Consider the following 26,721-nt stretch of genomic DNA (forward strand, 5'->3'; position numbering starts at 1 on the left):
CAATGAATTTTTTTTTTCCTACATTTTCTTGGCAACTTAGCAATTCTTTATTTATATATTAACTAATTGCATTTTGAAAATTCTTTGCTTTTTAAAATACTCTTGGCATAATAATTTTAGAAGGCTAGAATGATGGATAATTTTAGCATAATTGTTTAAATTTGTTAAATTTATTTAGAATTTTCACATTTTTTTGATAGATTTTGATTTAATTATATTCAAGTATATAGAATTGAATTAGCAGAATTTAAATCTCTGTTTTCTTTCATGCCAAACAAAAATTTAGATTTATAACAAAATTTTGTGAAATTCATTTATTTCAAAGAAAGGTTAAAGCAGAACAATATCGCTATGTATATTGGTAAGTTTAATTTAGGAAAAGTTACACCTGTGCTGTTGCAGAAATACATACATCAAACATATAAATGAAGAAAGATTATAACTCTCAGGATCAAGCTGATAGAACAAAAAAAAAACATACATCAAAATTATAAAACATAACTCTCTGGCACTGCAGAAACTCAAAATGCTAAATAAATGAAGAAAGATGGATACAAGGAGTTTTTTAAATGGATAAAGAAATCTTTCAAGAACTATACATTTTCAGTTTCTATGTTTTTGAGTTTCCAAGGATGTGCCATCTTTTAGAGTTTCTTGTGCATCACTGTCCATTCCAAGACTGAAAAGGGCAGCAGCTTGGAGATAGAAGGCAGTGGGCCACTCAGGAGATACTGCTTGAGCTTGCATTGCATCTCCAAGAGCTTGTTGTGGCATGTCACTTATCAAGTAGCACAGGCAGCGTCTGGCAAATACAGTAGGTGATACCATGGTCCCGCCATCAATAAACTACACGAAGAAAGGAAGATTATTTAACAGTTGATTAATTTGTTGAGTTATTTAACTCAATCCAGAAACCTGTGATTAGAATATGTCTTACTTGTGTGTAACAATCAATGGCAGTAGCGAAGTCTTTAGTTCGAAAAGCAGTATCTCCACGCTTCTTACAATTAAGTGTTTCCTGTATCTGATCTGTCCACATTTGGAAGGAAAGCTGCAAAGCAAAAGAAATTCAATGATACTCTACATAAAACAAGTGACAGATAATGAACAAAGTTGAACTATACTGAGGAAATTATCAATTTGGCACAATGTGGGACATCTTTAAATGACAAGGTGAGAAGAGTAGACTGACTGGGAAGTGATGGCAAAATAAAAGAACATGACATTTTAGCATTATTAGTATGCGAGTATGCTATTGGACTATTCTCAACATGGAACCCTAGAAGGCTAGAACCTATAGATAATTGTGTCTAGGCGCAGTAGACTTTTAGCTTGAGCTAAACAAAGGATGGAGTCTAATAATAGGCATTACTAACCTCATTTGCAATCCCCTCGTCATCTTTGTATCCCACCTTCTCCAGTATCTCATGTATTGCAGTCAGGTCCAGTCTTGAGCAAGCTTCACCAAGAGGTGTCAATAACACTGTTTGCTTTGGGGATGGATCTCCATGTGGAATACCCATCAAAACATAGGATGGAACCTGTAAAGTACCAGTAAATGAGAATATAAAATATGCTCACGGAATTTGACTCAGCTGCAATAATATATATACCAAACCTTAAACACAAAGTCAGATAATCAAACTTAAACATTTTTGAAGTTAGCTAACATTAAGGTTTTCGAGCATCTGTTCAAAATGTCACAAGCTAAGCCTTTGTAATTACTCAGCTTGCATTTACAATTATATACATTAATTTTATTTGCAATAAATTTTAAAAGTTTACTAAATTGAGCTCAAGCTTTGACAAATATCATAAAGCTCAAGCTTGTTTAGTGAAGCTTGACTAACCGTAATATAAACTAGACCAATCAAAGTTCTCAAACACAAAAGTCAACTTAATTCATTGTAGCAATAAGCCAAGTCTGGTAACTCAAAAGAACAGCCTTCGATCAAAAGCCTCAAAAGCATTTGCTAATAAGATATCATATAACACCAAAAGATGATTAACTAAAAGCATTAACTGTTATGGCAGTAACATGAATACATTAAAGAGACAGCCTCGGACTAAGGCTAAGGATTTAAAAAGAGCAAGGCATACCTCAGTTTCTTTCTGCAGAGGACTGAGTGCAGCGACAAGAGTCTTTGCATTTGGCCTCTCACGAGGTTCGTATTGTAAACAACGTGAAGCTAAACGCACCAATTCAGTTCCATCATCATTTGAAAAATGACCCTCCAAACATGAGTCCATCAGCATCAAAAAATTTTTCCCACGTATAAGGTCAAGTGCCTGTCAAGTTTGGGGGTTCAAGCATTTAGCCCAATATTTTCTAAAATAACATAATTACTGTAATTATCATCTCATAATAATAATTCACTTCCAAGCATTTAAGCTAATTATTTCCTTGCAAATGCTGCCCAAATTTCAAACACTTCCAAAATGCATATTTATTTTTTGTTAATCAAATGTCAACATCAAGAGAAATCTGAATCAAATTCCACCCAAGATAAAGATTGTTCCAAGGAGAATAGATTACATGGCTTGGAGGTATGTGTTTGCCACTGAGAAGATCAAGCAATAGAGTACCAAAGCTGTAAACTACACTTTCAGGTATGACTCTACCTGCAACATAAATATATACCTAAAATGAGCTCAATTAAGAAGCAATGATGCAGGCCACAAGCATCAGGGCCAAATGCATAAAAGCTAAGAAAACAAAAACCAATTTGATGCAGCTGTTACCAGTCCTCAGGTACTCAGGAGGTGTGAATGCCAGGTTTGTACTATAGCTCTTGCCATCTCTGCTATTCTTCATTAAACCAAAGCAGGAGAGCCTTGGATTGCCATCCTAACAAGTGTTACCTCAATATTAGGAGTAGCTCACTAGAGATAGCCAACTTTGAAACGAAGGCAAACAGCAAAAGAGTGTAAAATAAAGAAAGTACCTGGTCAAACAGAATTCTATAAGCATTAAGGTCATGATACAAGGCCCTTCCTTTACTGCTGCAGTATTCCAAAGCTTGAGCCAGATGGAGAGCCACTCTCAGTCTCATTGCCCATTTCATAGGCTGACTTTCCCCTAAACCAATTCAATTTTAAAAATTCTCATCACTCTTAAGCACCAAACGCCCAAAAATTTCTATAAATTCTAGACATCATAAAACAAAAATCTGCACTGAGTTTGATCTCTTAGAAACATCAGGCTTAACAAATTTCAAAGTACAACAAATAGAAAAATCAAAAGGTAAGAATAGGCAATACACTAAATGTCTTAGATTAAAAAATAAATAAAAAAGGAGCAATGAGACTGACAGTGAAAAAGATGCTTAGAGAGGGTTTCATTAGGCATGAACTCAGCTACCAGCAATCTCTCCTCCCCTTCACAGCAACACCCAATCAAATTTGCCAATCTTTCACTTCTCAACTGCCCCACAGCTCTCGCCTCCTCCTATTAAAAAAACATAAAGAAACAGAAATGCAAATCACAATCAAATACAAAAACCACTATAAAAGAAAACAAAAAGACAGAAAGAAAACGCAATACAGCTACTATTTAGCAAGAATAAAAAAGAAGACGAACGAGGAACTGGCGTGAATCGGGCCAAGCAGACTTGTTAAACCGTTTGACAGCGATCCAGCGATCATCTTCTTGGAATCTGCCTCTGTAAACCACATTTGGAGCTTTCTCTCCATGCTCTGATACTATATTATCTGTACTGAACCCTGAAGTAGCAGCTCGTAACTGCTCCAAGCTGAACTCTCTAAACCCAGGAAGCAAGTCCCCATTCTCTGCAGGTAAAACAAAGATTGTAAGTTTTTCCCAGGAAAGTGACAGAAACTAAAATGTGATTAATAAACTAACCAAGATCGGAGGATTCATTGAGGTTGGATTTAAGATTAGATGGCCACCAACAAAGTGATAATTTGGAGCATCGAGCTCCCATTTTGCTAACAAAACTTCGATATCTATAAATCACAAGAAAAAGAAATGGATAATCTCTCCTTATCTCTCTCTTTCTATGTAGCTAAAGCTAAAGCTAAGGCTTAGTACTTTGTTTTACTTCCCATTCACTTTCTTGGGTAGTGGAAGAGGGTTTTAAGGAGAGAGAGAAATTGAAATTGAAATTAAAAAAATGAAATACTAAAATGAGCATAGAAGAGTTTTTGTTTGGGTAGCAAGAAAGTATGAGAAAAGGAAGGAAACTTTTTGGATCCAAAGAATCACTCTCTCTCTATGCATTTTCACCGTTTCATCATTCTCTCGTTTCTGCTTCGAATTTATTATTATTATTTTTCGAAAAAGTTTTCGGTTTTTCTAGTTTCTGTTCGGTTTTCTAAATTTCAACCACTCCCACCTTCAACCATTGCGCGTGGATGCACGAATTAAAAAAAAAACTCGGAAAACAATTTATCATGATAATTAATACTTTGTTTGGATAAATGTAAAATACGAAAGATATAAATATGGGATGAAAATTATTGAAATTATAAAAAATTCTCATTTGGTTTATATAAAAATATACTTTAATCTCATTTTCACTCCCTTTTAAAAGAAAAATGAATAAGATCATTTTACACTTCCTTTCTCCACCCAAACATAATATAAGAATCGGAGGATAATCAATGGAAATAATGAAATCAAATTGAATAATAGATTCAATTTATAAAACATTTAGGTCAGTTAATTCATACAGCTCATAATTTTATTTTTTTCTCTTTTAGGATTTTTTTGAGTTTTTTTATAAACGAATTTATTACTTTTTATATATATAATAGTTCTGATGGTGTTATTTATTACTTAGACAATAATATAGAATAAGGTATAATAAACTCATTTAATTAAAGATATAATAATAAAAAAATTAAAATTATATACAATTACAATATAAATTAAACAAATTCCTCAATATATACATTAAGTAATGTATTTCGACAAAGAAAACTATATATCCAATCCAATAACACCAGTGTCACCAAAATAAAAATAGAGAGAAATGTAAATAATACCACGCGCCGAAACAACGCGTAATAATGAATACTTTAAAATTCTTTTCAAGGGCAAATAAACATTGTCGTTTGGAGTTAGTGAATAGATCGGCAGTAGACGTGGCGATTAATCGCCGGGTGAAGGAAATCGTTGTCATGTGGTATGTGGGAGTCAAAGTCAAAAAAGGTCGATTTCAATTGGGAGTATAGTTCAGATTAGGTAAAACTTGCAATTAAGGATCACTTAGTTTTAAATTTTAATGCTAATGAGAAAGTGCTGTCCTTATCACCATGTCCTTTATTATAGTAAATGGTAGTTATATTTTCTCCATTTTGGAATTTCTTTAATTTTGTTTGCTAATTACTAATATTTTCCATTTTACTGTAGAGTTATTTTTAATTTTCTAACATTTAGAATTTATTCGATAAAATTAATTATTTCAGCAATAACTTTTAGCTGATAAATGCAACTATACTAATAGAACAATAAAATTTATGTAATAAACTCAATTTTCATAAGATTAAATTTACCTAGATCAGATCTATGCTTCCATTCCAGACTGAATTAATAAAAAAAATAGAAATTTTATCCATTATTTTCTTAATGTATGATCAGAAATAAATGAAAATGGGCTCGTAGACCAGAGTAGAAATAATACTGCGGACTACACAACCCTTAGCTCATCAAATTGATGAAAACAATTGTGATCGAGAGGACTCAAACTCAAGACCTCAGACTTTTCATATAAATGAGAAAACCAATTAAACTACCACCTGATTGATACAGCTCTTTTAAATGTTGAATATAATCTACAGATAGGTCTTTATAATTACATATAATACTATTGATGTTGGGATGAAAAAGGTGCTGCCCATTGGGAGCATAATGGCTAGAGTTAAAAAGGAACAATTGTTTTGTGCTTTTTAGAGTTCTTATGCCAGTGAGTGAGAGGATATGTTAATTTATCCCATCAAACATTAAAAATTATTGGGAGGATATTTAAATAATATTGATAAATCTTTTTTTTTTTTAAGAATATAATATTGATAAACCTTAATTAAATTATCATATATTAATTTATGTATCATGGTTTAATTGTGTTTCACGAGTGGGATACACTTCCTAAATGTGATTTTTCAAAAGAAACTATAAATAAAATCATATATAAAAATGTCAATCATATGTGCTCTGATTGGTTTTCGCACTTATATAAAAGTGAGAGGTCTATCCCATTTTATTATTTCAGTCCATCGGGCCCCAAATGAATAAAAAAAACATACATGAAAGCGAAAAATTGATATTAACAATAAAATATGAATTAGCATCTATCATCACAAATAGTCATGTTGTTATAAATATGTATTTATTATTAATTATTATTTTTAATATTAAGTATTGATTAATGTAATTAAATTACTAGGTTTAAATTCAAGATTCATTAAATGATTTATAATTTTATCCCAAAAAAGAAGAAAACCACAAAAAGAAAATTCCATAATGGTGGGAAATATGCCAATTTCCTTTCTCACTTGTACTTGTTCTAAGCACTAAACTTCCTAGTTCTATTTCAATTAATGTAGCTAAGGAGGGACCACAAATTTTTTAGATGCATTATTCAATTCATAAAGTGGAAATAAATACATTAAATTTTCAAATTTGAACCCAAAGTATATTTCAGAAAAAAAAATTAAATATATTTAACAAATTCAAAATTTTAAAATATAAAAGTATTTAAAAAAGGCTAAATAAATAAATTACCCGAACTTTTAAGAAAAATCTTGTGACACATTTAATTTTTTGATAGACCTATTGCATACCTCAAGTTGCAAAATTTGAATCTATTATACCTCTCGTTGTGAGTTCTCTCGGGAGTGTCCGCTAGAATGTATAACAGTAGTTTCTAACTTAAAAGGCAGAATACACATCTCGAAAAATTTAAAATTTTTTTATAAAAAAATTTAAAAGTGAATTTATATATTTTACCATTTTAAAAATTTTATCATACCCAAAAAAAATAAAGAAAATTTAAAAATTGTATACCATATTTTATTATTGTCCATCCAACTAAATACATAATGAAATTAGAATATGCTTTTTTCCTCACTAGTGCTTGTGCCCATTCCTGCCAGCAAGTGAGCTTAGAAATTGCTGATTTTTTTTTTTTTTTTTTTTTTTTTTTTTTTTTTTTTTTTTTTGGTTTAGACAATTATAAAATGGCAAAGACCAAACAGACTGTCTTCTGCTAACCAAATCTTTATTTGAAACTTTTAGTAATTAATATTTATAAAATATCAAAAAGTTGTTTTAAAGACCAAACCCAAATGTTTATTAATAGGGAAACAACCTTTATAATTTATCATTATGAATATTATTTTAGCATTCTCTTCACACTTAATTTTTCTATTAAAATCTGCTTTCTCAAGTTTAAATATGTTTGTAAATTTGGTTACGAGAGCTATTCAATCAGCTCGATTCAAATTAAATTGAATCAATATAAATTGATTAAATTAAATTTTTATAGATAAAATACATTGAACCGGATTATCTATATAACTGAAAAATTACTTATGTATATTAAAATTGAAATCAAATTGAATTTTTAACGATTAGATCGAATTGAACCAGATCAATCAATTCAATTATGTAATTATTTCAATTCAATTTCATGGATTTTATTGGTTATTCTCCAACTCTATATTTGACTAAAATTTTTTTGATCAAAATACTAAATCAATCACTTTAAGTGAAAATTCAAAGATAGATAATATTAGAGGTGTGAAAATGGATTGACGTGTCAAGTTTGACACCAGTCCATCTGACCAGCAGCCCAATTAAAAACACAATCTATTTAATTATCATGTTAAATATTTAGAAATGAACACGACACAAAATTTAAATAAGTGACGCGAAAATAACATGTATAACCGATTTAATTAAATGGATCATATACGATAAAAAAAAACATGATACATATAACACATATATTATATGACTACATATAATATTGATGATTGAATAATGGAGGTCTTAAGTAAGGCATGGATCAAATGATGGAAAACTACCCAACCCAAGATTAAGATCTTCTTGACCAACTTTTCCAGCTCAATTATCTCAAAATGGCCTGTCTTTCCAATTGCCACTATCATCTACTACATGCAAGAATACCCACAAGGATAAGATATTTTAAATTTATAACAGGAGACTTTTTTTTCATTTTTTTCTAAGACCTAAAAGCTCTTTTTTCTTTTTCTATGAGTAACCATCACTTTTCCTTTTTTTGAATATTGAGATTTTGTTCTCAGATTTAGTTCTGAGTTATTATTGGATATTTTGTTATTTGGACAACTATGTAGAAAGAAGTGCATATCTCCTCTCTAATATAAAGAAGCAATTTGAAAGTAATCAAATTGGAATTTTAGAAAGACTATAGAGTCTAACGGTGCCATGAATAACAATCAAATAGAGCAAGCGATCCCCTATGATACTCTGTCAACTTGACTGGATACTTCAAATCAAGATTGTACTTTTTTATTCTTTGTATAAGTAGTTTATTATACAAAAATATATAATATATTCTTTTATATCTCGTACATATATACAATTTTTGCTTAATGAAACATTTCTTCTGAAAAAAAAAAAAAAAACCCACAAAGACTGTAGTCTCTACCCTCTGCCCCACAAACAAAAGGTGAGCCCTCATGGGTAAAGAAACACTAAGAAATGTACGACTCATAAATATGGTATAACACCTACTATTTTAGCATACTTTGCTTCTGCTAAGATTTCTAGCACAGACAATGAGGATGCTCCTAAGGATCTGTATGGGAACTTTAAGACATAGATCAGCATTAAGATTCATGGATTTGGGAAGCATAAGGGCATACCTCAATTCTTTTAATTTATTATTGTACTGCAAATTTCTTAATTTAAAACACAAAACCCACTTTAGTTCTTGGACCACATTCACATGTTCATCAACACCTGGCATATGTTATCTTTTCTATGTCTTGCAATAACCACAATCCAACATCACACACTCAGGTCCTTTTGAATTAACAATTAGAAGCCTAACATAGCCTTTGGTTAACCCATTTAACTTTTAGCGTTTTATAAAAAGTTATTCAAACAACTAAATGCTATTAAAACAGCAAATTTTGCTGAACAGAACTTAAATTCAGTAATTCAGTTTAGCCACCAACAACTAATTGTTGAGCCAAATCATATAATTTGGCCATAATAACACTGAAAGATCAAAAGGGAAAAAATGGAGGACCTATTACAGATGGATTTTGACTAGAGAAGGAACCTGCAATATGTTCAAAGGTCGTACAGCTGACAGAGGCTTCGGAGTTTCACAAAATGGCCAAAATTGAAAGTGCAAATAGATAAAGTTAAATTCAGTAAATTTGACATTGGTATAGCAAGAAAGAAAAAAGATTATGTTAGTACTAAGATGAAGAGCTACAAAGGGAAAGAGCTAAAAAGGGAAAAGGTACAGTACCTTTGATGGGAAGAGAAACACAGGCATGCATGTGATCTAACAAGTAACAACTGCTGTCTCCAATGTTAATTTACATTTCAACTTCCTATCAAAAATCAAAAGTTAATAAATATACAAAGTGAAACAAGTGCAGAAGATGATGGTGCTGTGGGACACAGACAAGAAGCATTATTAAATTGCATCATTGACTCATGCCAGCCCCATTTGTCCTAAAGAGGCATCCAATCTCAAAAAATTTAAGGTCATTCTCTAATCAATGTTAAACTATCAACATAACCTTGTCCCCTCCTCTTTATTTTTTCATTCATACACCCTATCAGCTCAAATATGTGGACACCAAATTTTAGTAGTTTCAAAATTCAAACATGACAGGCTGGCCAGTGTAGAGGAAACCCTCTATGGAGATAAATTCTACAAGGAACAATTTAAACAACTAAAAACAGAGTGTTTTAAGATATGTTAGAAAAGAATTGATTCCACCTTAAATACAGAAATTTTCTTATGCATTGGTTCAAACAGAAAAATTTAGGCACACAATCAAAGCAGTAATATCAGCAGAGCTATCTTCAGCATTTGCTGATGCCTATGTACAATTAACATTGATTATGTTCCTAAGCTTGTAATCCATTTTTATGTTCTGTAATTCTGCAGGCATGTTTGATAACTTCAAAGTGCCAAAAGGGAAGAAGCTGGAGGTGAAACTAAGATGATTGGAAGCCTTCGTTAATCATTCGAGACTCTATTTGCAATCTCAACAGAAACTCCATTTAGTGATTTGTGATGATCTTCCATGCTCTTGTTATCCTTATCTCTACTCACAGGTAGCAGTAGTAGAGATGCAAGTCCAGTGGATCGGTCAGGCAATGCTGCAAAAAGACATTCTGAGTTACAAAGTTTCAAAATTTAAACAGGATGAAAAAAAAAAAAAAAAAAAAAAAGCATATCCAAAATACCCAATTAAGTTATCTTCATTGTTTTCTCAAGTTCATGGATTCATTAACAAGTGTAATAATAAATAAATATATAGATGAGAGTGAAGAAAAACTTTTTACCATTCCATGGTTATTTTCAAGTAAATTCCATTTTAAACATGTAAGCATGTACTTTTTCTTCATACAATCCACAATGGAAGCTTATCCAGGGCAACTGATCCAGTGAATATAGAGTTCAATAAACAGATTCTCTCTTAAATAACTACAAGTATACTCCATGTAAGAAACATCTATCATGAGCTACACATGGAGAAAAGGAACTATTGTGAAATACTAACCCGGAAGTTTCTTGTCTATAAAGAATGCAACCAAAGTTACAGTATACCTGCATAAGCGTTAACTAACTCAAAATCAATAAGTAAAGTTTCCATTTCAATGATGCTAAATGTAAGAATAAAAAATGGATCCTCCTCCTACCATGCAACAACAACATCAACTGAGTAATGTTTGCGAGATGCTAAAATAAGAAGGCTCTGAATCACAGCAACTAACCAGGCAATTTGTTTTATGCACCTGCAGGGTAAGCCAAAATAGAGTCAATCAAAAAATTTGGTAATCAGTCCTTACACATAGTAGAATGACACACAGCTAGAAGTATCACGTCTGTGACGCATATTACTCTGAATCCACTCCAACAACCCCTTCCAATTAGTTGTTGTGTGGGTTTTTCTTGGGGGGTGGGGAGGTGGGAAGACTAAACAGAAATTTATTATGGAAGAGCTCATTATTTACCTCCTTGTGCCGTACTTATGATATGTCCGCACAAACACTATGGTAAAGATCATGTGCGATGAAAAAATCAAATCACCACAGCCATAATTAACCCCTCGAGAAACTGCACATTAATGAAAGTCAAATGAGAATCATCATGCAGTAAGATGCGAAATATAGTATCATTGTTTTTGTGTAGTGTAGTGTGCGTGTTTGTTTTCATAATGGAAATCAGTTAGATGTTCAAAACGTACAGTTGATTGTGAGCAATTCAATTGCCCTCTCTGGAGGGGGCAGCCTGGCAAATTTTGAGCCCTGAAAGAGACAGTTGTACCTGATTGTAAAGAATTGCTTTTATTACAACAAGATAATTTAAACAAAAATTCATTGACAAAAGGGTATATGAAGTCCTGAAATTAAATGAAACTGCCTGCATATTATGTCAAGTTTTATAAAATTTTACCTCGCGGCAGTGATAATTTGGACCAGGTAGATGAGTTGAATAGAATGTAATTATCCGGAGAGTCTGACAAGCCTAAAAAGGAAGAAAAAGTTCCTAGAACCAATTATAAGCTGAAGAAACCAGGACATCATAAGGAAAATTCTCATATAATTCCACTGCCAGTGTGAGTGGGTGACGCAAACATGAAAAACAAGTGTAAGAACAACACAGTCATAACTGAAAGAAGCCATCTTCTTTCTGTAGGTTACAAAATGTATAGAATTATATGTTTCTCATATTGTCAGCACTAGAGTTAGCTACAGATTCTCAAGATGATAATGATAAAGAAGAAGAAGAAGAAGAAGAAGAATACAAAATACAGAAAAAGCTCAGGAAAAGATATGCAAGTTTTTGACGATAGGATTCGTTATAAGTTTCTCTTTATTAACTACAAAGAAACAATAGTTTTTCGGCATATCCAAGAACAGAGTTTGTTATTCTTGCATTCAGAATGATCTCATGGCAGAAGCAAAAATGAAAACTACGTACCACTAAATAAGCAAGAACCCTGCACCAGATTAGAGCTGTATAGATTTTTTTGTGCTGAAAAATGAAAGGGTGAAGAGTCCACTGCAACAGAGCAGACACTCATTAGACCATTCAGAAACTAAATCTATAGATCAATGGCTGATCATTTATGATTAAGCTTCTTAACAGCATGAAAAATAGATAAGCAAAAAAAAGAGGAAGCTTGAATATATTTCATAATCATCCTCTCTCTAAAGTCTAAAAATTAGCATCCTAGCATCAGATGAATCATGACACTGAAATCATTCACCAGGTTTAGTCTATTAGAAAAGAAAGTATGATCTCATTTCTCAAAAGTTTGATGTGCCAATCTTTGAGGAATTAATAATGCTGAAACATATGCGAACAAACAAGTGGCAAGGACCTAGAGAAATTTGACAAACTTATGCAAACCTTTTATATAAAGAAACCTGCAAACCGTGAGAGTCTAGAATATATCTTCTTTAACAAGTAAGGAAAAGACGGAGAGAGATTTTATGACGCATGTATAGTATTTTAAATAACAAGTAACAACTAAGCAGAAATGTTGAATGAGGGTAACCAAAATTACTAAGAACACCAGTGAAACAAATGATGTAGCCCAGGAAGAAAACAGTGAAATCATCAGTTAAATTACTATAAGATGACTTTAAAATCTTACCAACACAAAAGAACCAAATATGAAAGTGAACCAGGTCTCACTTATATAAGCTTTATCCTGACCAAGTTCCTGAAATGGCCAAAAGATCAAAAATAAAAAATGTCCACAACGCTTTAACATCAAGCACGAAAATGCTAACTATTCGCAACAGTGACACGCACTGGAAGAATAGAAAAACCCGTATCTTGAAGCGTTGGCCCTGGCCTATGTAGGTAATGAATTCCATGTGCAGCTAGCCCATGTACATACTGTAGACAGGAAAAAGGCTCGTTCATTAGCATCATGAGATACCAAATTTTACATTGAATCGTGGAATGTAAAGAAAGAAAAATCACATAAACTAGTTGCAAGTTTAAGAATTAGTTTAAGAAGACAAAATGATGTTAGAAAAACAAAAATCACATAAACTATCATGAATTATATAAAAGGCAATAAAGCCTGAAGCTCCCATTTATGAGCAGCTAAGTTGCAAATGAACAACTAAGGTATGTGTTCATTGATACATTTCAAACCATGGTCAAATAGGAAAAAGGTGGAACTATAGTAAGCTAAAATCAAAAGTGAAGCAGTATGCCCAGACAGAACTATCAGAAGGTAATCTGAATTGCTTCAATCATCCACATTATGTCACGCGATTTTAGCAATTTAAGAAGTAAGAGTTTCATGCATTCACAAACAATATAACCAAACAAGAAAATTGGGAATGTAAAGTTTATAGACCAAGTATAAAAATCTGTTCTTCAGTTACTCTCAAATCTCCAAAAGAAGGATTACCAATACTGTAGCTCACCACTTAGCACTGTCCAAAGAATGTTCTTTCATAATATATCTTTTAAACAGCACAAAATGGTGAACATTATGAAAGAACATTCCATGTGTTCTTTCATAATTGTCTGTGAATATTTGAAAAATGAAGCTACTAGCTATTCAAAATCTCCTGCTAAGAACAAATTTCATTCCCAAGCTAATAAAAGCAGTATTGCTAAAATCCCACATTAGAACACATTGTATTTTTGTTCATTGATAAATATTTTTTTTCCTTCAACAAAATGCCAACATTTACTGAAAATAAGGTAGACCCACCTCAAATTTGTAATCAAGTTTCCCAAAATAATCAACTAAAAGAAGATCTCTTGTTAACATTAATGCATAAAAAAACAAAAACACTTTCCTAATACACTAGAGTTTTGAAATGTATTAAAAGTAAACCTGGAAAACTATTCCAGCAAGAAGAGGCTTCCAATTCTCTGCAACAAGTGAGGCTTCTATTGACGTTTCTGTACAAATTTTTCTCCACAGCTCCGCATAAAAAAAATTAAGACAACGTAAAAAATCACAAATCAAGCCAAACCCAAAAAAAAAAAAAAAAAAAAAAAAAAAAAAAAAAAAAAAAAAAAAAAAAAAAAACAGGTATAGAGAATCCATGCAAAGAGAGAAACCTTAGGAGCTTTGCGATCAACGTAAAGGCGCATTTTGGGAATCGAGGGTTAAAATTTGACATTAATTAATAAAAGTAAAAGACAGAAACTTTGCACATAAACATTTATATATGACTTTATATCTCCTCACAAACCGTTGGAATGAGGAAATTTGAATTGATTTCTCCTTTTCTTTTCCTTTTTTATTTAATTATAAATGACCAGAATTAAGGATAAAAGGGTATCTTAATCAAATCTTAGAAAAAGCAAAATTCAAATTCGTAATTTGAAACTAAACTGACAAAAATCGGCTTCTGGGTTTGTTCAGAGATGTATGCATGTAGCAGTTGGAGAAGAAGTTGAGAAAGAAAAAGAAAATAAATTAATCAATTTTAATTTCATTAAACTGCAATTACGTGTAGAAGAAGAACGAAGGGAGACGAATAATATTATAGAATTCAATTTTTTTTTAACTCATTTTTTTTTTTCAAAATATTCAACATTAAGAAAAAAAGAAAAAAATGAGAAAAATGATTTTCCAAATTATTTGACTATGGAAATATTTTACTCTTTCTTCCAAAATTATTTTTTCACTATAAAAAAAATTGAGATGGAATAGACTGAAATCCATTATTTTATGCTTTTAGTGTTGTTCAAGTGATCTATACATGCAAATATGATATATTCATTCAGTCTCTGGATTATATTTAAATGCACTAATTATATAATCACAAATTCACTTTTTTTTTGTGCTTTTATATCTTAATTTATTAGAAATAATAATAGCGTTTTACTAGTAATTAACGGAAAATAAATAAAAAAATTAAATATATACTATATAAAAATAAAAGCGAAATTATATAATTAAATTTTAAGAACAAGAGTCCCACTAAATAGTAGTAATTTACTTTTATATTAATCATCATCTCATGCATAGAAGTTTGTATAACAGTATAAATAGTAGTCCGCTATGTTCTGTTGTTTATTGCCAGATCAACAGAACTCCCAGTAATAACTAATATAACTAAGTATATCAGTTAATCAAGTTGTGATCACATTTGTCATTGGATGTGGTCCTTTCACATGGTCCTAAATCCCAACAACCATACAGAATTTTACATCTCTTTCCTTTGTGATAGTCCAAAAAGGTCACATCTTATGTTAACCCAGAAGAGAGATTGAAAGTAAACAATCAATATCGACATCCATATACTGCTTGGGATCATTGGATGCTTCTTAACCAATAGCATTTTCTGCTTCTTTCCTTTCTTCTTCTTCTGATGTACTCGAAGAATTCAGAGAAGGGATTTTGAGCCAGAAAAATTTACTTGAAACAGTCATACTCTTGGAAGTAAGAACTTAAAATAAGTTTGAAATATTATATAAAAGTAGATACCATTCCCTAATTATATGCACACTTACATTCATGAAGATAGTATTTCTCTAGTAAATACTGCTTCTATTGTCAAAAAGAACTCACAACTAATACAAGATACAATGCTCTCAGGCTTCTAGCTACCTTTTTCCATGATCTTGCAGATTCTATGCTTATTTTCCATTTAGATCCATATTATCAATGGGAGGCATTTCATTGCAGGATTTCGCGCATTGCCCACCCAGTCAGAACTGGCTATATATAATATATCTAATCTGTACCACCTGTGTGTAATTACAAGACAATTTCTCATGATACTAGACCCTTCCAACTGGAGAATGAGGGGGATATGAGACATATCTTGCAGGAACTTCCCCATCGTTTCCATTTGGGGCCTTTATTCCATCATTTTCTGATAACATTGTTTCAAGAGAAGTTTTTCCTTCAAACAAGTTCCCAGAATCTGAGACCTCGCATAACTTTTTACTGTCTAGAACTGCTATACAAAGAGAAAATGCTTGTAAAACTGAAAGTGATGAAGTGAACTCAACTGAATATATCCCGTCCTTAAAAGGCGATAAACTGAAGACAGGATGGTTTTCTTCATCACCTCCCTGTGTACAAATATAGAAAGAGAGATGTCATTAGGCAATAATACTATGAATAGGTATGAGCAACAATTAGTTGGTGAAAGCAATAAGATCTTACCTGCGAAATGAGCTCAAATTTATCAGTTATAGAGCAAGCTACAGTTGAACTCGATTTCTTAACAAGTTGACTTGGGTTGGCATAAACCCTGAGTTTGCAACCTAAATCCCAACCTCCACAGTCACAAGCTCCACCTGATCTCCAACGTTGGATCAATGATGAAGGTCCTCCTTTATTTGGTAAACTATGAATGCCACTTGGAAGAATGACTGTTGCATTGACAAGGCTTTGGATGTTGTCGACAGGGGGTTCCCCAGTAATAGAGTTAAATCTCATCTCGGACAAGTCATTGCATTTACCAGTTTGCTGCCCATTATTGGCTGCACTTCTATTCATGGCTTTTGGGATCTTGACAACAATGGCAGCAAGCTCATCATTGGACTGGGAGTCTAATGATTGCTGCTCTGCTTGTTGTAGGTCCACAGCAAACAAAACAAATTCTCTAGCAAATGATTGCTCCATACAGCGCTCTCTAGTCCAATGGGAAAACTGAGAACCAGAAACCTTCAGTTGAGCTACAACATTGGGTATAAAATTTTGACCTTTGCCTTTGCCAGCTTGGTTTATCCATCTCCCATTCTTTTTCTTGATTTCTTGAATAGCGAAGAATGTGTAAATGCAATTATAGTCATCCTCTCTTGAGCTACTCAACTTCTTCATTGTAGCTGCAAGAATATTACGTTCATTGTCAACTGCAAATGTGAAAAGAGGCTGGCCATTCTTAATTGCAACTCGTAGAAGAGCTTGAAATGCTGATGATCCATGCTTCTTCTCCCGAGATAAATTATCAACATTGATCGCCCTACAACTTGCCATATCAAATTTTATTATTCCTGGCTGTCTTGCTCCAGTTGAAGAATCTGATTGTCCAGTGGTTGTCCTACACACTCTATCCGCTGATAAAGAATGTCTTTGCAACGACTCTCCAGATTGACGACAGTTTGGTGCTTTAGGTTTCAACAGTGGGTCCAATAACCTTCTCAAGGGGCTTGACCTGGCTCTACTTGTAGCATTTTGTGTATCACTACTTGAAGTACAGTGGGAAGAGGAAGCCATTACATTCTCTAAGGCAATTTTTGAAGAGTTAGGAGCTGTACTAGGTTGGGTGGTAGATGAACCCTCTTTGGAGCCGAAGTTTTTGCTCAGCTTGCCCATACCAATGCTAAGTCGGCGAAAGGGTGAAGTGCTTCTTGGTTTTTCAGCAGCTGCTTTGCTTACGGAAGGCTCCTTTGAAGTTGAATTCATTAGTTCTGAAGTTGATTTTCTGACTTCTGAAATTCTAACACGGGAAGGACTGATTCCTAGTTTGGCTGGACGGGGCACTGAGTGAGATGAATCACGGAACATGCTGATACCCTCTGCATCTGCAGAGCACCATTTTTTCTCTGTGCGTCTTTCAATCTCACAGGGAAGTGGACAAGAGTGTGGGACACCAGGACTAACTGCTACAGGGCTAATGTCCTTAGGCATCTCCGAAAAGCTCCTTCGACTTGCTTCTGCTCCCTTCCTGGACAACATTGTAATTGACTCAGAAAACTGGAAGTGATTGCCTTGGGTGCGATGATGTTCTGGCACGGGTTCCACTACTCTTTTGCTCTTTTGGGAGACATCTTGGTTAACAGCATATACCTTCTGTTCTTGCAATTTATTTGCTCTCTTTGTCGATTCACCATCTCGTGCATTTGTCTTTACTTTCATTTGTTGCCACAATTCAAAATTTACCTCATTCGAAGCTCCACTTTTTCGGTTGATCTTTGGCTCTGAATCTTTTCTCTTGCACTGGTCCAGCTTGATTTCAGGATGGTTATCGGAAAATTGTTGATCTCTTCTAATGAACTTCCCCCGCTCTTTTACAATATTAGTCCCAAAAAATTTGACATCTTGAAACTTTTGAAATGATTTGGCTTCTTGTGCATGGATTTCTACCCGAGATGACATCAGATGACATTGCAGTGATGGACGATGCATTTGGTGTGCAGGAGAGGAGCTCTGATCTCTAATAGAGTTGAAAGAAAATCCTTCCATTGAAACAGTTGAGGCTGAATTACCACTTGAGAGTGAATGCCTGCTACTTCTTTGAAATGTCTGTTTTTGGCTGCACTGCCACTTCTCCAGACGACCCCAATCAAGGACCCCCACATTTAAAACCTGCTCCTGGCGGTTTTTTCCTCTCTCCAGGTAACTTGGCAAATTTGACATGTACTTGACAAGCTCCTCTTCTTCAATTGCCTTCCTATGTGGCTTCAGGAAATTCCCTGAATGTTTATCTTTTATATTCTTTGCAATTTTATGATGGAAATCAGTGTATGACACGGTAGGCCAGTCTGGATTGAATCTGTCATGCAGAGACAAGCTTTGCCTTGCTTGGGTTGTTACAGTCTCAGAAATTCCTAGTGATTGCTGGTCTCTCAAATTTATTTTTCGCCTTGAATGGTTTTCCATAGACCAAATAAATATTTGGACTTCAGCTCAGCACTACCCTGGCTGTAGGAAACAAATGTTAGTCAACTGCACCTATTATTTTTCTCTACAGAGATTTCCAGTGAAAAAGTCTCTAATGGATTCTTTTCAACTTAACAAATATACAGGCCGCTCTGTAGACAAAAAGAAAAAAATGTAACACAGTTAAATTATATACATAAGCTTGATAAGCATATAAAAAGGGCAGCTAGACAAACAACAAATATGGTTATAGGAGAACGCGAAAAACTACAATAAAACTAGAGAATCATTAGTGGTTAAGCTTTTTATTCCAGGCATATTGAATGCTCTTTGGTGTTGAGTTAAGAAATCAAGTAATGAAAAGAGCAATGCCAAGTTACAATCTCTCCACAGAAGTCAAAACCCAGATCATTTTTTTTAATTCTCAAGGGAATGCAGCCAAAGAAAATCCCCGAGAATTCTCATGCTCTTCCATATGATATCTAAGAATTTGCAATTATATTCAGTTATCAAGTTCAGTCTTTAAGAAGGAGATATTCTAGTTAGATATTGATTATCGATTCTCCTTACCATTCACCAAGTTTACTCTCACTATAATACAATAAACTGGAAAAGAAACTAATAGAACAGATAACCACCCAATTGACATCATCTCATAATGTGGTTGTTTGCTCCCTCTAGTTATACTTTAGTTGTCCATTTATTCCCTGAACTTTTACTGGCCGACAAGAAATAAACTCATAGATAAATAGCTATTAATTACCAGGCCTCAGTACAACATACAAGAACAAGTAATTCACCATTTTTTTTATCTTTTTTCTTGCAAATTTTCTCATTCTTGTAAATCTTGGAACACAAAGGCTTTGTCATACAATGAAAGAAGAAAAATCTACATATCAAGCATCCTTGAGGTTTTTCAATTAAATGGTGCCAAGCGATAAAAACCTTTCCAGCTAGCAGAATAACTTCAAATTGGAAGCAAGAAGACAGTAAAACAACATCTTGACAAGATATAGCGATAGATAAGCATTGAAAGCAAAATTTAGGTGGTCCAAAAGAACCCTGTTTTTGAAAAACTTAAGATAAGGAAAATCAAGGTGTCCTGATCTTAGCTAATTGGCCTGTTGCTCTAGTTAATGCAAAGGACAAAGTTCCCCAGCTATTCAGAATCATAGCGCACTAGTTTTCAAAACTAGTGAACAGGCGTCATTTGATTCTCCAAACCAAAAGAAAAGGCAAAAGGGTAAAGGGTAAAGAGTAAAAATCCTTTTAAGAACACTTAGCTTTTTTTCCCCGTCCACCTTTTACAAGAATCAAACAGTATCTATCTCATCTCATTGCTTTAAATCACTCAAAGTAAAAAACTTTTTCTAATCTCTTTCCATTTCATTCTTTGAGTTCAAAATTAAAGCTGCAATTTGGACCAAAAAGAAAACAAATTCGCAAGCTAAAGAAAAAAAAAAAAGCATCAAAGTAGCAACAAATTTGAAATCTTTACAACTGAACATATAAATCTCTTGGCCAAACAGAGTTTCATAACAAATTAAGCATGCAATGTTCTTGAGATTTCTCACACAACCACCAAAAATAGGACATACCAATTTCAGTTTTAGAAATGCAGAGCAAAGACGCGCAATTAACAGAACCACCAGCTTCTCCAACACGAAGTAAAATGTGTCGGTGCTCTACAGGTAAGAGAAACCCAAGAAAATAACTACGAGAGAGAAAAAGAGTTGCAGAGAGCAAAATAAGCTGCAAACAATCAATGCCTTGCTTTTTCTAGCAGACAGTCCAAACTCCAAACTCAAAACTCCAACACAATAAGAAGCAAACCAAGAAAAGCAAACAGAGAAGAGGGGTACTTGGAGAGAGAGAGAGAGAGGGGAAAGGAGAGAACGTGTATTATTTCTGGCTGGAACTCATTTATTTTTTTCTTTTATTACAGTCAAAGTGAGTGAAGTGCTCACTGCCTTGTAGAGAGAGAGAGAGAGAGAGAGAGAGAGAGAGGGAGAGGGGTTAAGACGCGATCGTTTTCATCGGACGGCTAAAAGTAAAAGGTGATTATCAGGGTAGTCACCATCAAGATGGCGCGTAATGGGTCTGTTCTTGGCCCCACTTTGTGGACCTTATTTTTGCTTTTTAATTTCTTGTTTCTGTTAGTTTCTTTTCTTTAATGACTTTGACGTGTGTAATTCTGATTTAAACCAATTATGATTAATAACTCATTTAAAAAATTCGTAATTATTTTTCTTTTTTCTTTTTTTTTTATCCAAAGATATTTCATTTCATTGCAATATTAAAAAAATATTAACCAACGGAGTAAAAAAATTTAAATCCATTAAATAAGAAATTGAGTATTTAACTCGCATTTTATTATAATTTAGATGATTTAATTACTTCCTTAATTAGTCTGAAAAAAAAAATCTTAAACGATAAACAATAGACCCAAGTAGTAATATATTTATTAAAAGTTATTAATATTCATTTTACAATGCATATGGTCTTGCTTAATACTCCTATCATCTCCGTATAAATAGACTTGCTTTCTTTTTTTTTATTTGTCTCGAATTATACACTTTCCTTTTTGAAAATACAATTAATTTTTACCTTGTTATCAAGAATTGTCCTAATCTTTTTTTTTTTTTCAATTAAAAGGTGATATCTAATATTAATATATAGATAATATTAATCATCGAAGAGTGAGATGAGATATGAGATATCCTTTCTCTCTTAATTAGAAGTTTAGAGTTCGAGCCCTGAATATAGAACCTTTTGTGGACTTACACAGCATGAATCCTGATTAGTCGAGCTAATGGGTTCCGGATATCAGATCATTAAAATATATAGATAATATTAAAATTATAAGTGTGATTGAATCTAAACTATAATAATTGCAATATACATTTTTTTTTAATGTTGTGAAGGATATCAAGAGTTTCATTATCTATAAATTGCTTGAATTGTATGAGTATATAAATATTTCCTCTGTTTATAAATATAAGTCATTTTAAAGTAGTTTTTTTCAATTTTATCCTTATATATTATACAAATTGACTATTTCTATAATTTTTTGAGACTATCTTTAATCAAATTAATTATATGAGGTAAATAGTAATTTAATTAAATTAATAAATAATTTACTATTTAGTAGAATTAATTACTTCTTCAACCATTGTACAAGTACCTTAAATGACACATATTTATGAATGGATGGAGTACTAAATTATAGGTCAAGAATTATTTATTAATTAGTAACTCTTTTATTGTGTTAAATTTGACACTTTTTAATATCTTAATTCTAAAAAAAAGGATAACCGACTAAATTACTATTTTTATGAATTCTCTAAATAATTAATAATTATTTAGAAAAATTATTAAGAGTTAAGTTGAAATAAAATGATTAATACTATTTTGATTTTTTAAATTATTATATAAAATGAAAGAAAAAATTAATAGGTGTCAAGTTTAATGAAAGATAGAGAGTATTTATTTAAGATATTTAGAGTTGTAATTTCAAATCCGGAAAGTGATAAAAAAAAAAAATCATATCTGGACCGTTGAAATTTAATATCAAACCTTCAAATGTCAAATCCCTTGTTTAAATGTTACAAAATATTAATAAAGTTATAATTATATAAATCAACAATTTTTACGAGAAACAACTGCACGCCTTTAAAAAATATCAAGAAATATTACAAAAAATGACAATTGAAACTATTGTTTTATAACTGATAACTTTACACGAAAAAGAAACATTATACAAAATATTTTAATGTATTCCAAAATATTAATTATTATTTTGAAAAAATCTTTTATAAAATAATTTTTTATAGAATATTATGAAATATTACAAGTTATTGTGCACTTAAATATTTATATTATTGCAAAATATATGCTTTTATTGATTCTTAATCGATAAGTTTTATTCTGTGGAATATGTTGTGATTTTATCTCAAAATATAAATCTAATTAATTATAAGTCTTTTTATTAAAGAAGACCTTTTTTTTTTTTTTTTTTTTTTGACATTGAAATATTGCGCATATATTATTAAGAGAAGAAACGAGCAATGCAAGCGGGAACAAAATTCCAAGTTCGAAAACAAGCCCCACCAGTAACTGATTCAGCCAAAATATGAGCTATAGTATTAGCTTGTCTTCTAATCCAAGCCAAGGTGATATTAGGCAATTGGACTAAGAATAATTTACATTCATAAATGACAATTCCAAACTCATATCAGTCTTGGACATAACTCTTCATAGCATAGTAAACTTGCAGGTAATCGGTCTCAACCTGAATCTGCAAACTAGAGTAGTCCGACAGCAACCAGGACAATACCTTTCTTAGCGCTTAAGCTTCTGCTACTGCTGGAGAAGAACAGCTTTGCAATGAAGACGTTGTTGCTGATACAAACCTGCCATGACAGTTTGAAATTACTGCACCAAAAGCTCCATGGCCAGCAGAGGGGAGAAGAGCTGCATCAAATTTATTTTAAAGGTGCTAGCAGGTGTTGGAAACCATTGACTACCTGCAAAAACACCTATACCTGAACCTGACGACTTCAGTTGGGCTTTCTTCCAAGAGGCTAGCTGAAACACCCTGAATTTTTATTTTCGAAACCTTTGCATTTTTTTATTAAATCAAAAATCGCAAATTTTGGCCGCGTGGGCTGCAATTGTAACATAGTCCCAATTCGAGCCCAAATTTTCGAATTGGGCCTAAGCCCAAAATAGTTCGTTCGGAAATTTTCGACTAATAAAATGAAAGTCCAGCAATTTATCTATTATGTATATATATATATATAAATTGTATTTTCAAAGATTTTCCAATTAAATTTAATATACCGACAGCCTGAAAATTAATATTAATATTTTAGTGTGAATACTGTGAGAAATCGAACCGAAAACCGATTGAAAAAGTCAAAAACCATTGAAAACCAAAGGTTTGGGCCGAATCGAACCGAATCGAACCGGTTCGACCCAAACCATCTAGAATTTTCTTTTTCCTCTATTTCTAACGCACACCACTCTCCCCTTCCCCCATTCTTGCGCTTTCCGATCACCGGGGACACCAACAGCACACTGTCACCGCCATTTCCTTCTCCTTCTTCTTCTTCTTCTTCTTCTTTCTTTCCTTCTTTCTTCCCCTCTTCATCTGCGTCTACATTTCTTGGCGAGAAGCAGAGTCGCGCCACCACCTGCTCCATCCCCAGATCGCGCCATCGCTGCTACACAGCTCCTCCATTTGCTTCAGCGTGTCTCTAGCCACTAAGAACGAACGCAGCGCCATCTTGTTGCGCCACTGCGCTGTTGCGCCACCACCCCCCTGCTGTCCAGTTAGCTCGCGCCACAGTTCTGGTGAGCGTAGCAGCCTGTTTTGGTGGACTCAACGCCATTGCTCTCACCTACCCTTAGTTCCAACACGCGTAACTCCCTTTTTCCAGTTGAACAAATTCCGGCAGCAAGATTGGGTATATAAATTTAATTTTTGGACTAATTTTAGAATGTTTTTCTTAGTCTTGTGATTAGCTAATTTATTTCTTTTGCATTGATTATTTTTCCAGCATATATTTCATTAGTGTTGAATTAGTTAAGGAACTTTGATAATGGTATATTAATAGAATTAAGTAGGGGTTAAGGTAGTGTAGACATAATGTTATATTAAATCATAATTTTGGTTGTGTGTGGTAGTGTTGAGATTGAAGGAGGATGGGAAATTTTATTCGATTTATTGCCCGATGGATGGGCCATAGGGATTGAGTTATATAATTGATAAATTGTTGATATTTTAGCAGGTGGATAGTCCAATTTTTAGGGGAGATGCTGCCGAAATTTCGGTAGAAATATAAAAGAAATTTCGGTAGAAAAATAAAATAAATTTCGGTAGAAGAAAATAAAATAACAAGTTATTTCAGAAAGGCAATTTAATATAGAGAAGTTAATAACAAAAATAGGGACTTGATGGTGAATTTAAATTCTCTCTACATAATTGATGTACTAATTGTTTTTATGGGATTCTCATTAGTAGGATTTGCGAAGAGATTATGTATCTTTTGTTGGAAAATGGTTAAGTTGATAAAATATTGTGATATTTGAGCTGGTAGATAGTCCAATTTTTAGGGGAGATGCTGCCGAAATTTTGATAGAAATTAGAATAAATTTTAATTAACAACATAATTAATAAGTTTATTTAGATTAGTTCTATAATTTGGTACATAATAAATATAGTGCTCTGGTTGTTTATAAACTTTATTATTCATTTAACTATTTAAATATTCATTTATTTATTTACATTATTATTGTTAATATTGTTATTTATTATATTATTGTTGTTAATTGCTAATACTATTTATTTATTTATTTATTTGCATTGATTTTGGATGTTTAATGGTGCATTGCATCACGATGTCTAATTGAATAATATGTCTGCATTTGATTGCAATGTTTGATTTATTTGTGTTGTGATATTGCTGTGCTTTGCTTGTGTGGAATTGGGATGAAGTGGGTCACCATGGGTTTGTGAGGACGGTCGATAAAGCATGGATCCTGATTATGATGAATTGTAAAACTGGACCGTCGGCCGGGTAAATGGGAGATCGGCGCCCCCGTGTGCACCTACTGTTACCGTTACGGTTAACCACAGGTTGGCTTCTTTATTTGGGCGCACCGGATAATCTAGGTTTGATCGCAGCCCGCAGGGTGGCCTCCTGTTGTGAGCGCCTGATGATCTAGATTTGATGGAGACGACCGGGTTGCCTCCTGTTGGTATGGAAAAGAAAAGAGAGAATGGAAAAACAATGAGAGGGCTGGTCAAGTGAGGATTAGACCGGTCGGCCAGTATGGGGGATCGGCTCCCTGGTGCACACGTTATGAGAGGATGGGCCATGTGGGAGGACGGCTCATCGGGGGTTTCGGTGACGCCACAGACCAATTTCCACGTGATGTGATTATTGGAAGGTGATATTGTTTGTGAGTGCTGGTGACATGCCATTTGTGTGACTGGCTGCGTGAGCATATAACTAGTCGGATGACTAGATTGATATGTTTACACATCTGTGTGACTGTATGTGTTGTGCAATAATTATCATTTTAGGAAAAACTCACATGTCTTGTTTAATTTTTCAGGAAGTAAGTTCCTCTTTAGTTCGATTTAGGTTACATTTCTTCGACGCAAGGCATCAAAGAAATTTTCCTTAATTCCATAATTATTTCAGTATGTAACTGTATGTATAAAAGGCTATGTATATCAAACAGTTAGTGACTCCGCAGTTGTAGAATTTACTTACATTTAGTCGTGTATTATCGTAGACGAAATGAGATGAAATAAAATCTTGAGGCTTATTTATTTATTTATTTTTTTTTTTTTTGTAATATGGGCTGAATATTTGAAGTTTATATTAAGATAGCAAATTTTAGGGTTTCAGGCTTACTACGGGCCTCGGGGGCCTTAAGCTTACCTGGGCCCTAGTGCCGGTCCGGCCCGTAGAATCGGGTCGTGACAAAGTTGGTATCAGAGCTTAGGTTAGGGTTTTAGGACACAACTGCGGAGTATAGGAAATTTCTTTGTGTTGGGATCGGCCGTAACCAACATAAGGAAAGAAGTTTGGGAATTTCCTTCTTAGGGAGGGTGGACGCACTGAACCCTATGAAGGAAAAATCCATACTTGTTGTGCAAACCAATGGTCCATAGATAGAAGTATTTGAGTGAAAGTAGTGGACAATAGGATGAACCCATCGAAATACCTATAGGGGCTAGAGTTGGTATCAACCCTTAGGCTAGGGAATAGAGTAATACTTGTTGGTAGTGGATTGGCCTGATCACCCAGTACACTACTTTTCATGTGAACTCTATTCCTGTCAGTGAGTAGGATAGTGTAGAGAATAAATAGGATTTTCATTGGTATAGTAGATTCATGAACA

At 33.2% G+C, this 26,721-nt stretch overlaps 3 protein-coding genes across 4 annotated transcripts; all 3 read right to left on the reverse strand.

Moving 5' to 3' along the window:
* Positions 1 to 512: 512 nt before the first annotated feature.
* LOC105631149 (serine/threonine-protein kinase BSK5) lies at positions 513 to 4,263 on the reverse strand. Its single transcript, XM_012213157.3, has 10 exons — positions 3,863 to 4,263; positions 3,581 to 3,789; positions 3,313 to 3,448; positions 2,946 to 3,079; positions 2,743 to 2,848; positions 2,537 to 2,622; positions 2,101 to 2,289; positions 1,377 to 1,541; positions 938 to 1,051; positions 513 to 846 (listed from the first exon to the last, which is right to left on the reverse strand). Exons 1-10 carry the CDS (start codon positions 3,942 to 3,944, stop codon positions 604 to 606), a joined length of 1,464 nt encoding a protein of 487 aa, XP_012068547.1. The 5' UTR covers positions 3,945 to 4,263; the 3' UTR covers positions 513 to 603.
* A 4,858-nt stretch (positions 4,264 to 9,121) lies between these two features.
* Positions 9,122 to 14,673, reverse strand: ATIPCS3 (Inositol phosphorylceramide synthase 3). The gene is made up of 11 exons (XM_012213170.4): positions 14,301 to 14,673; positions 14,071 to 14,160; positions 13,023 to 13,109; positions 12,862 to 12,930; positions 12,183 to 12,263; positions 11,655 to 11,726; positions 11,446 to 11,506; positions 11,213 to 11,315; positions 10,898 to 10,993; positions 10,759 to 10,805; positions 9,122 to 10,354 (listed from the first exon to the last, which is right to left on the reverse strand). Exons 1-11 carry the CDS (start codon positions 14,331 to 14,333, stop codon positions 10,212 to 10,214), a joined length of 882 nt encoding a protein of 293 aa, XP_012068560.4. The 5' UTR covers positions 14,334 to 14,673; the 3' UTR covers positions 9,122 to 10,211.
* Positions 14,674 to 15,631: 958 nt separating this feature from the next.
* Positions 15,632 to 20,732, reverse strand: LOC149495958 (uncharacterized). 2 transcript variants are annotated; one of them, XM_089721739.1, is made up of 3 exons: positions 20,403 to 20,732; positions 16,363 to 18,846; positions 15,632 to 16,268 (listed from the first exon to the last, which is right to left on the reverse strand). In XM_089721739.1, exons 2-3 carry the CDS (start codon positions 18,802 to 18,804, stop codon positions 15,972 to 15,974), a joined length of 2,739 nt encoding a protein of 912 aa, XP_089577865.1. In that variant the 5' UTR covers positions 18,805 to 18,846; positions 20,403 to 20,732; the 3' UTR covers positions 15,632 to 15,971. The 2 variants fall into 2 exon arrangements, with proteins under 2 accessions (XP_089577865.1, XP_089577864.1); XM_089721738.1 differs by having other exon boundaries at positions 16,363 to 18,956.
* Positions 20,733 to 26,721: the final 5,989 nt, after the last annotated feature.

The sequence above is a fragment of the Jatropha curcas genome, chromosome 5 (genome assembly GCF_041381405.1).
Source record: "Jatropha curcas cultivar XTBG-Jc1 chromosome 5, XTBG_Jcur_1.0, whole genome shotgun sequence".
Taxonomy (NCBI): Eukaryota; Viridiplantae; Streptophyta; class Magnoliopsida; order Malpighiales; family Euphorbiaceae; genus Jatropha; species Jatropha curcas.

Bases quoted from the DNA above. Each gene is read 5' to 3' on its own strand.
- LOC105631149 (XM_012213157.3), bottom strand. From the start codon at position 3,944: ATGGGAGCTCGATGCTCCAAATTATCACTTTGTTGGTGGCCATCTAAT. The intron at 3,449-3,580 runs GTTCGTCTTCTT...TTTTTTTAATAG, and splicing joins CCGATTCACGCCAGTTCCTC to GAGGAGGCGAGAGCTGTGGG. The intron at 1,052-1,376 runs GTTAGTAATGCC...TTTGCTTTGCAG, and splicing joins ACGAGGGGATTGCAAATGAG to CTTTCCTTCCAAATGTGGAC.
- ATIPCS3 (XM_012213170.4), bottom strand. From the start codon at position 14,333: ATGCGCCTTTACGTTGATCGCAAAGCTCCTAAG. The intron at 11,507-11,654 runs GTAAAATTTTAT...TGTCTCTTTCAG, and splicing joins CAAATTATCACTGCCGCGAG to GGCTCAAAATTTGCCAGGCT. The intron at 10,994-11,212 runs GTAAATAATGAG...CTTACCCTGCAG, and splicing joins CATAAGTACGGCACAAGGAG to GTGCATAAAACAAATTGCCT.
- LOC149495958 (XM_089721739.1), bottom strand. From the start codon at position 18,804: ATGGAAAACCATTCAAGGCGAAAAATAAATTTGAGAGACCAGCAATCA. The intron at 16,269-16,362 runs GTAAGATCTTAT...ATTTGTACACAG, and splicing joins AATTTGAGCTCATTTCGCAG to GGAGGTGATGAAGAAAACCA.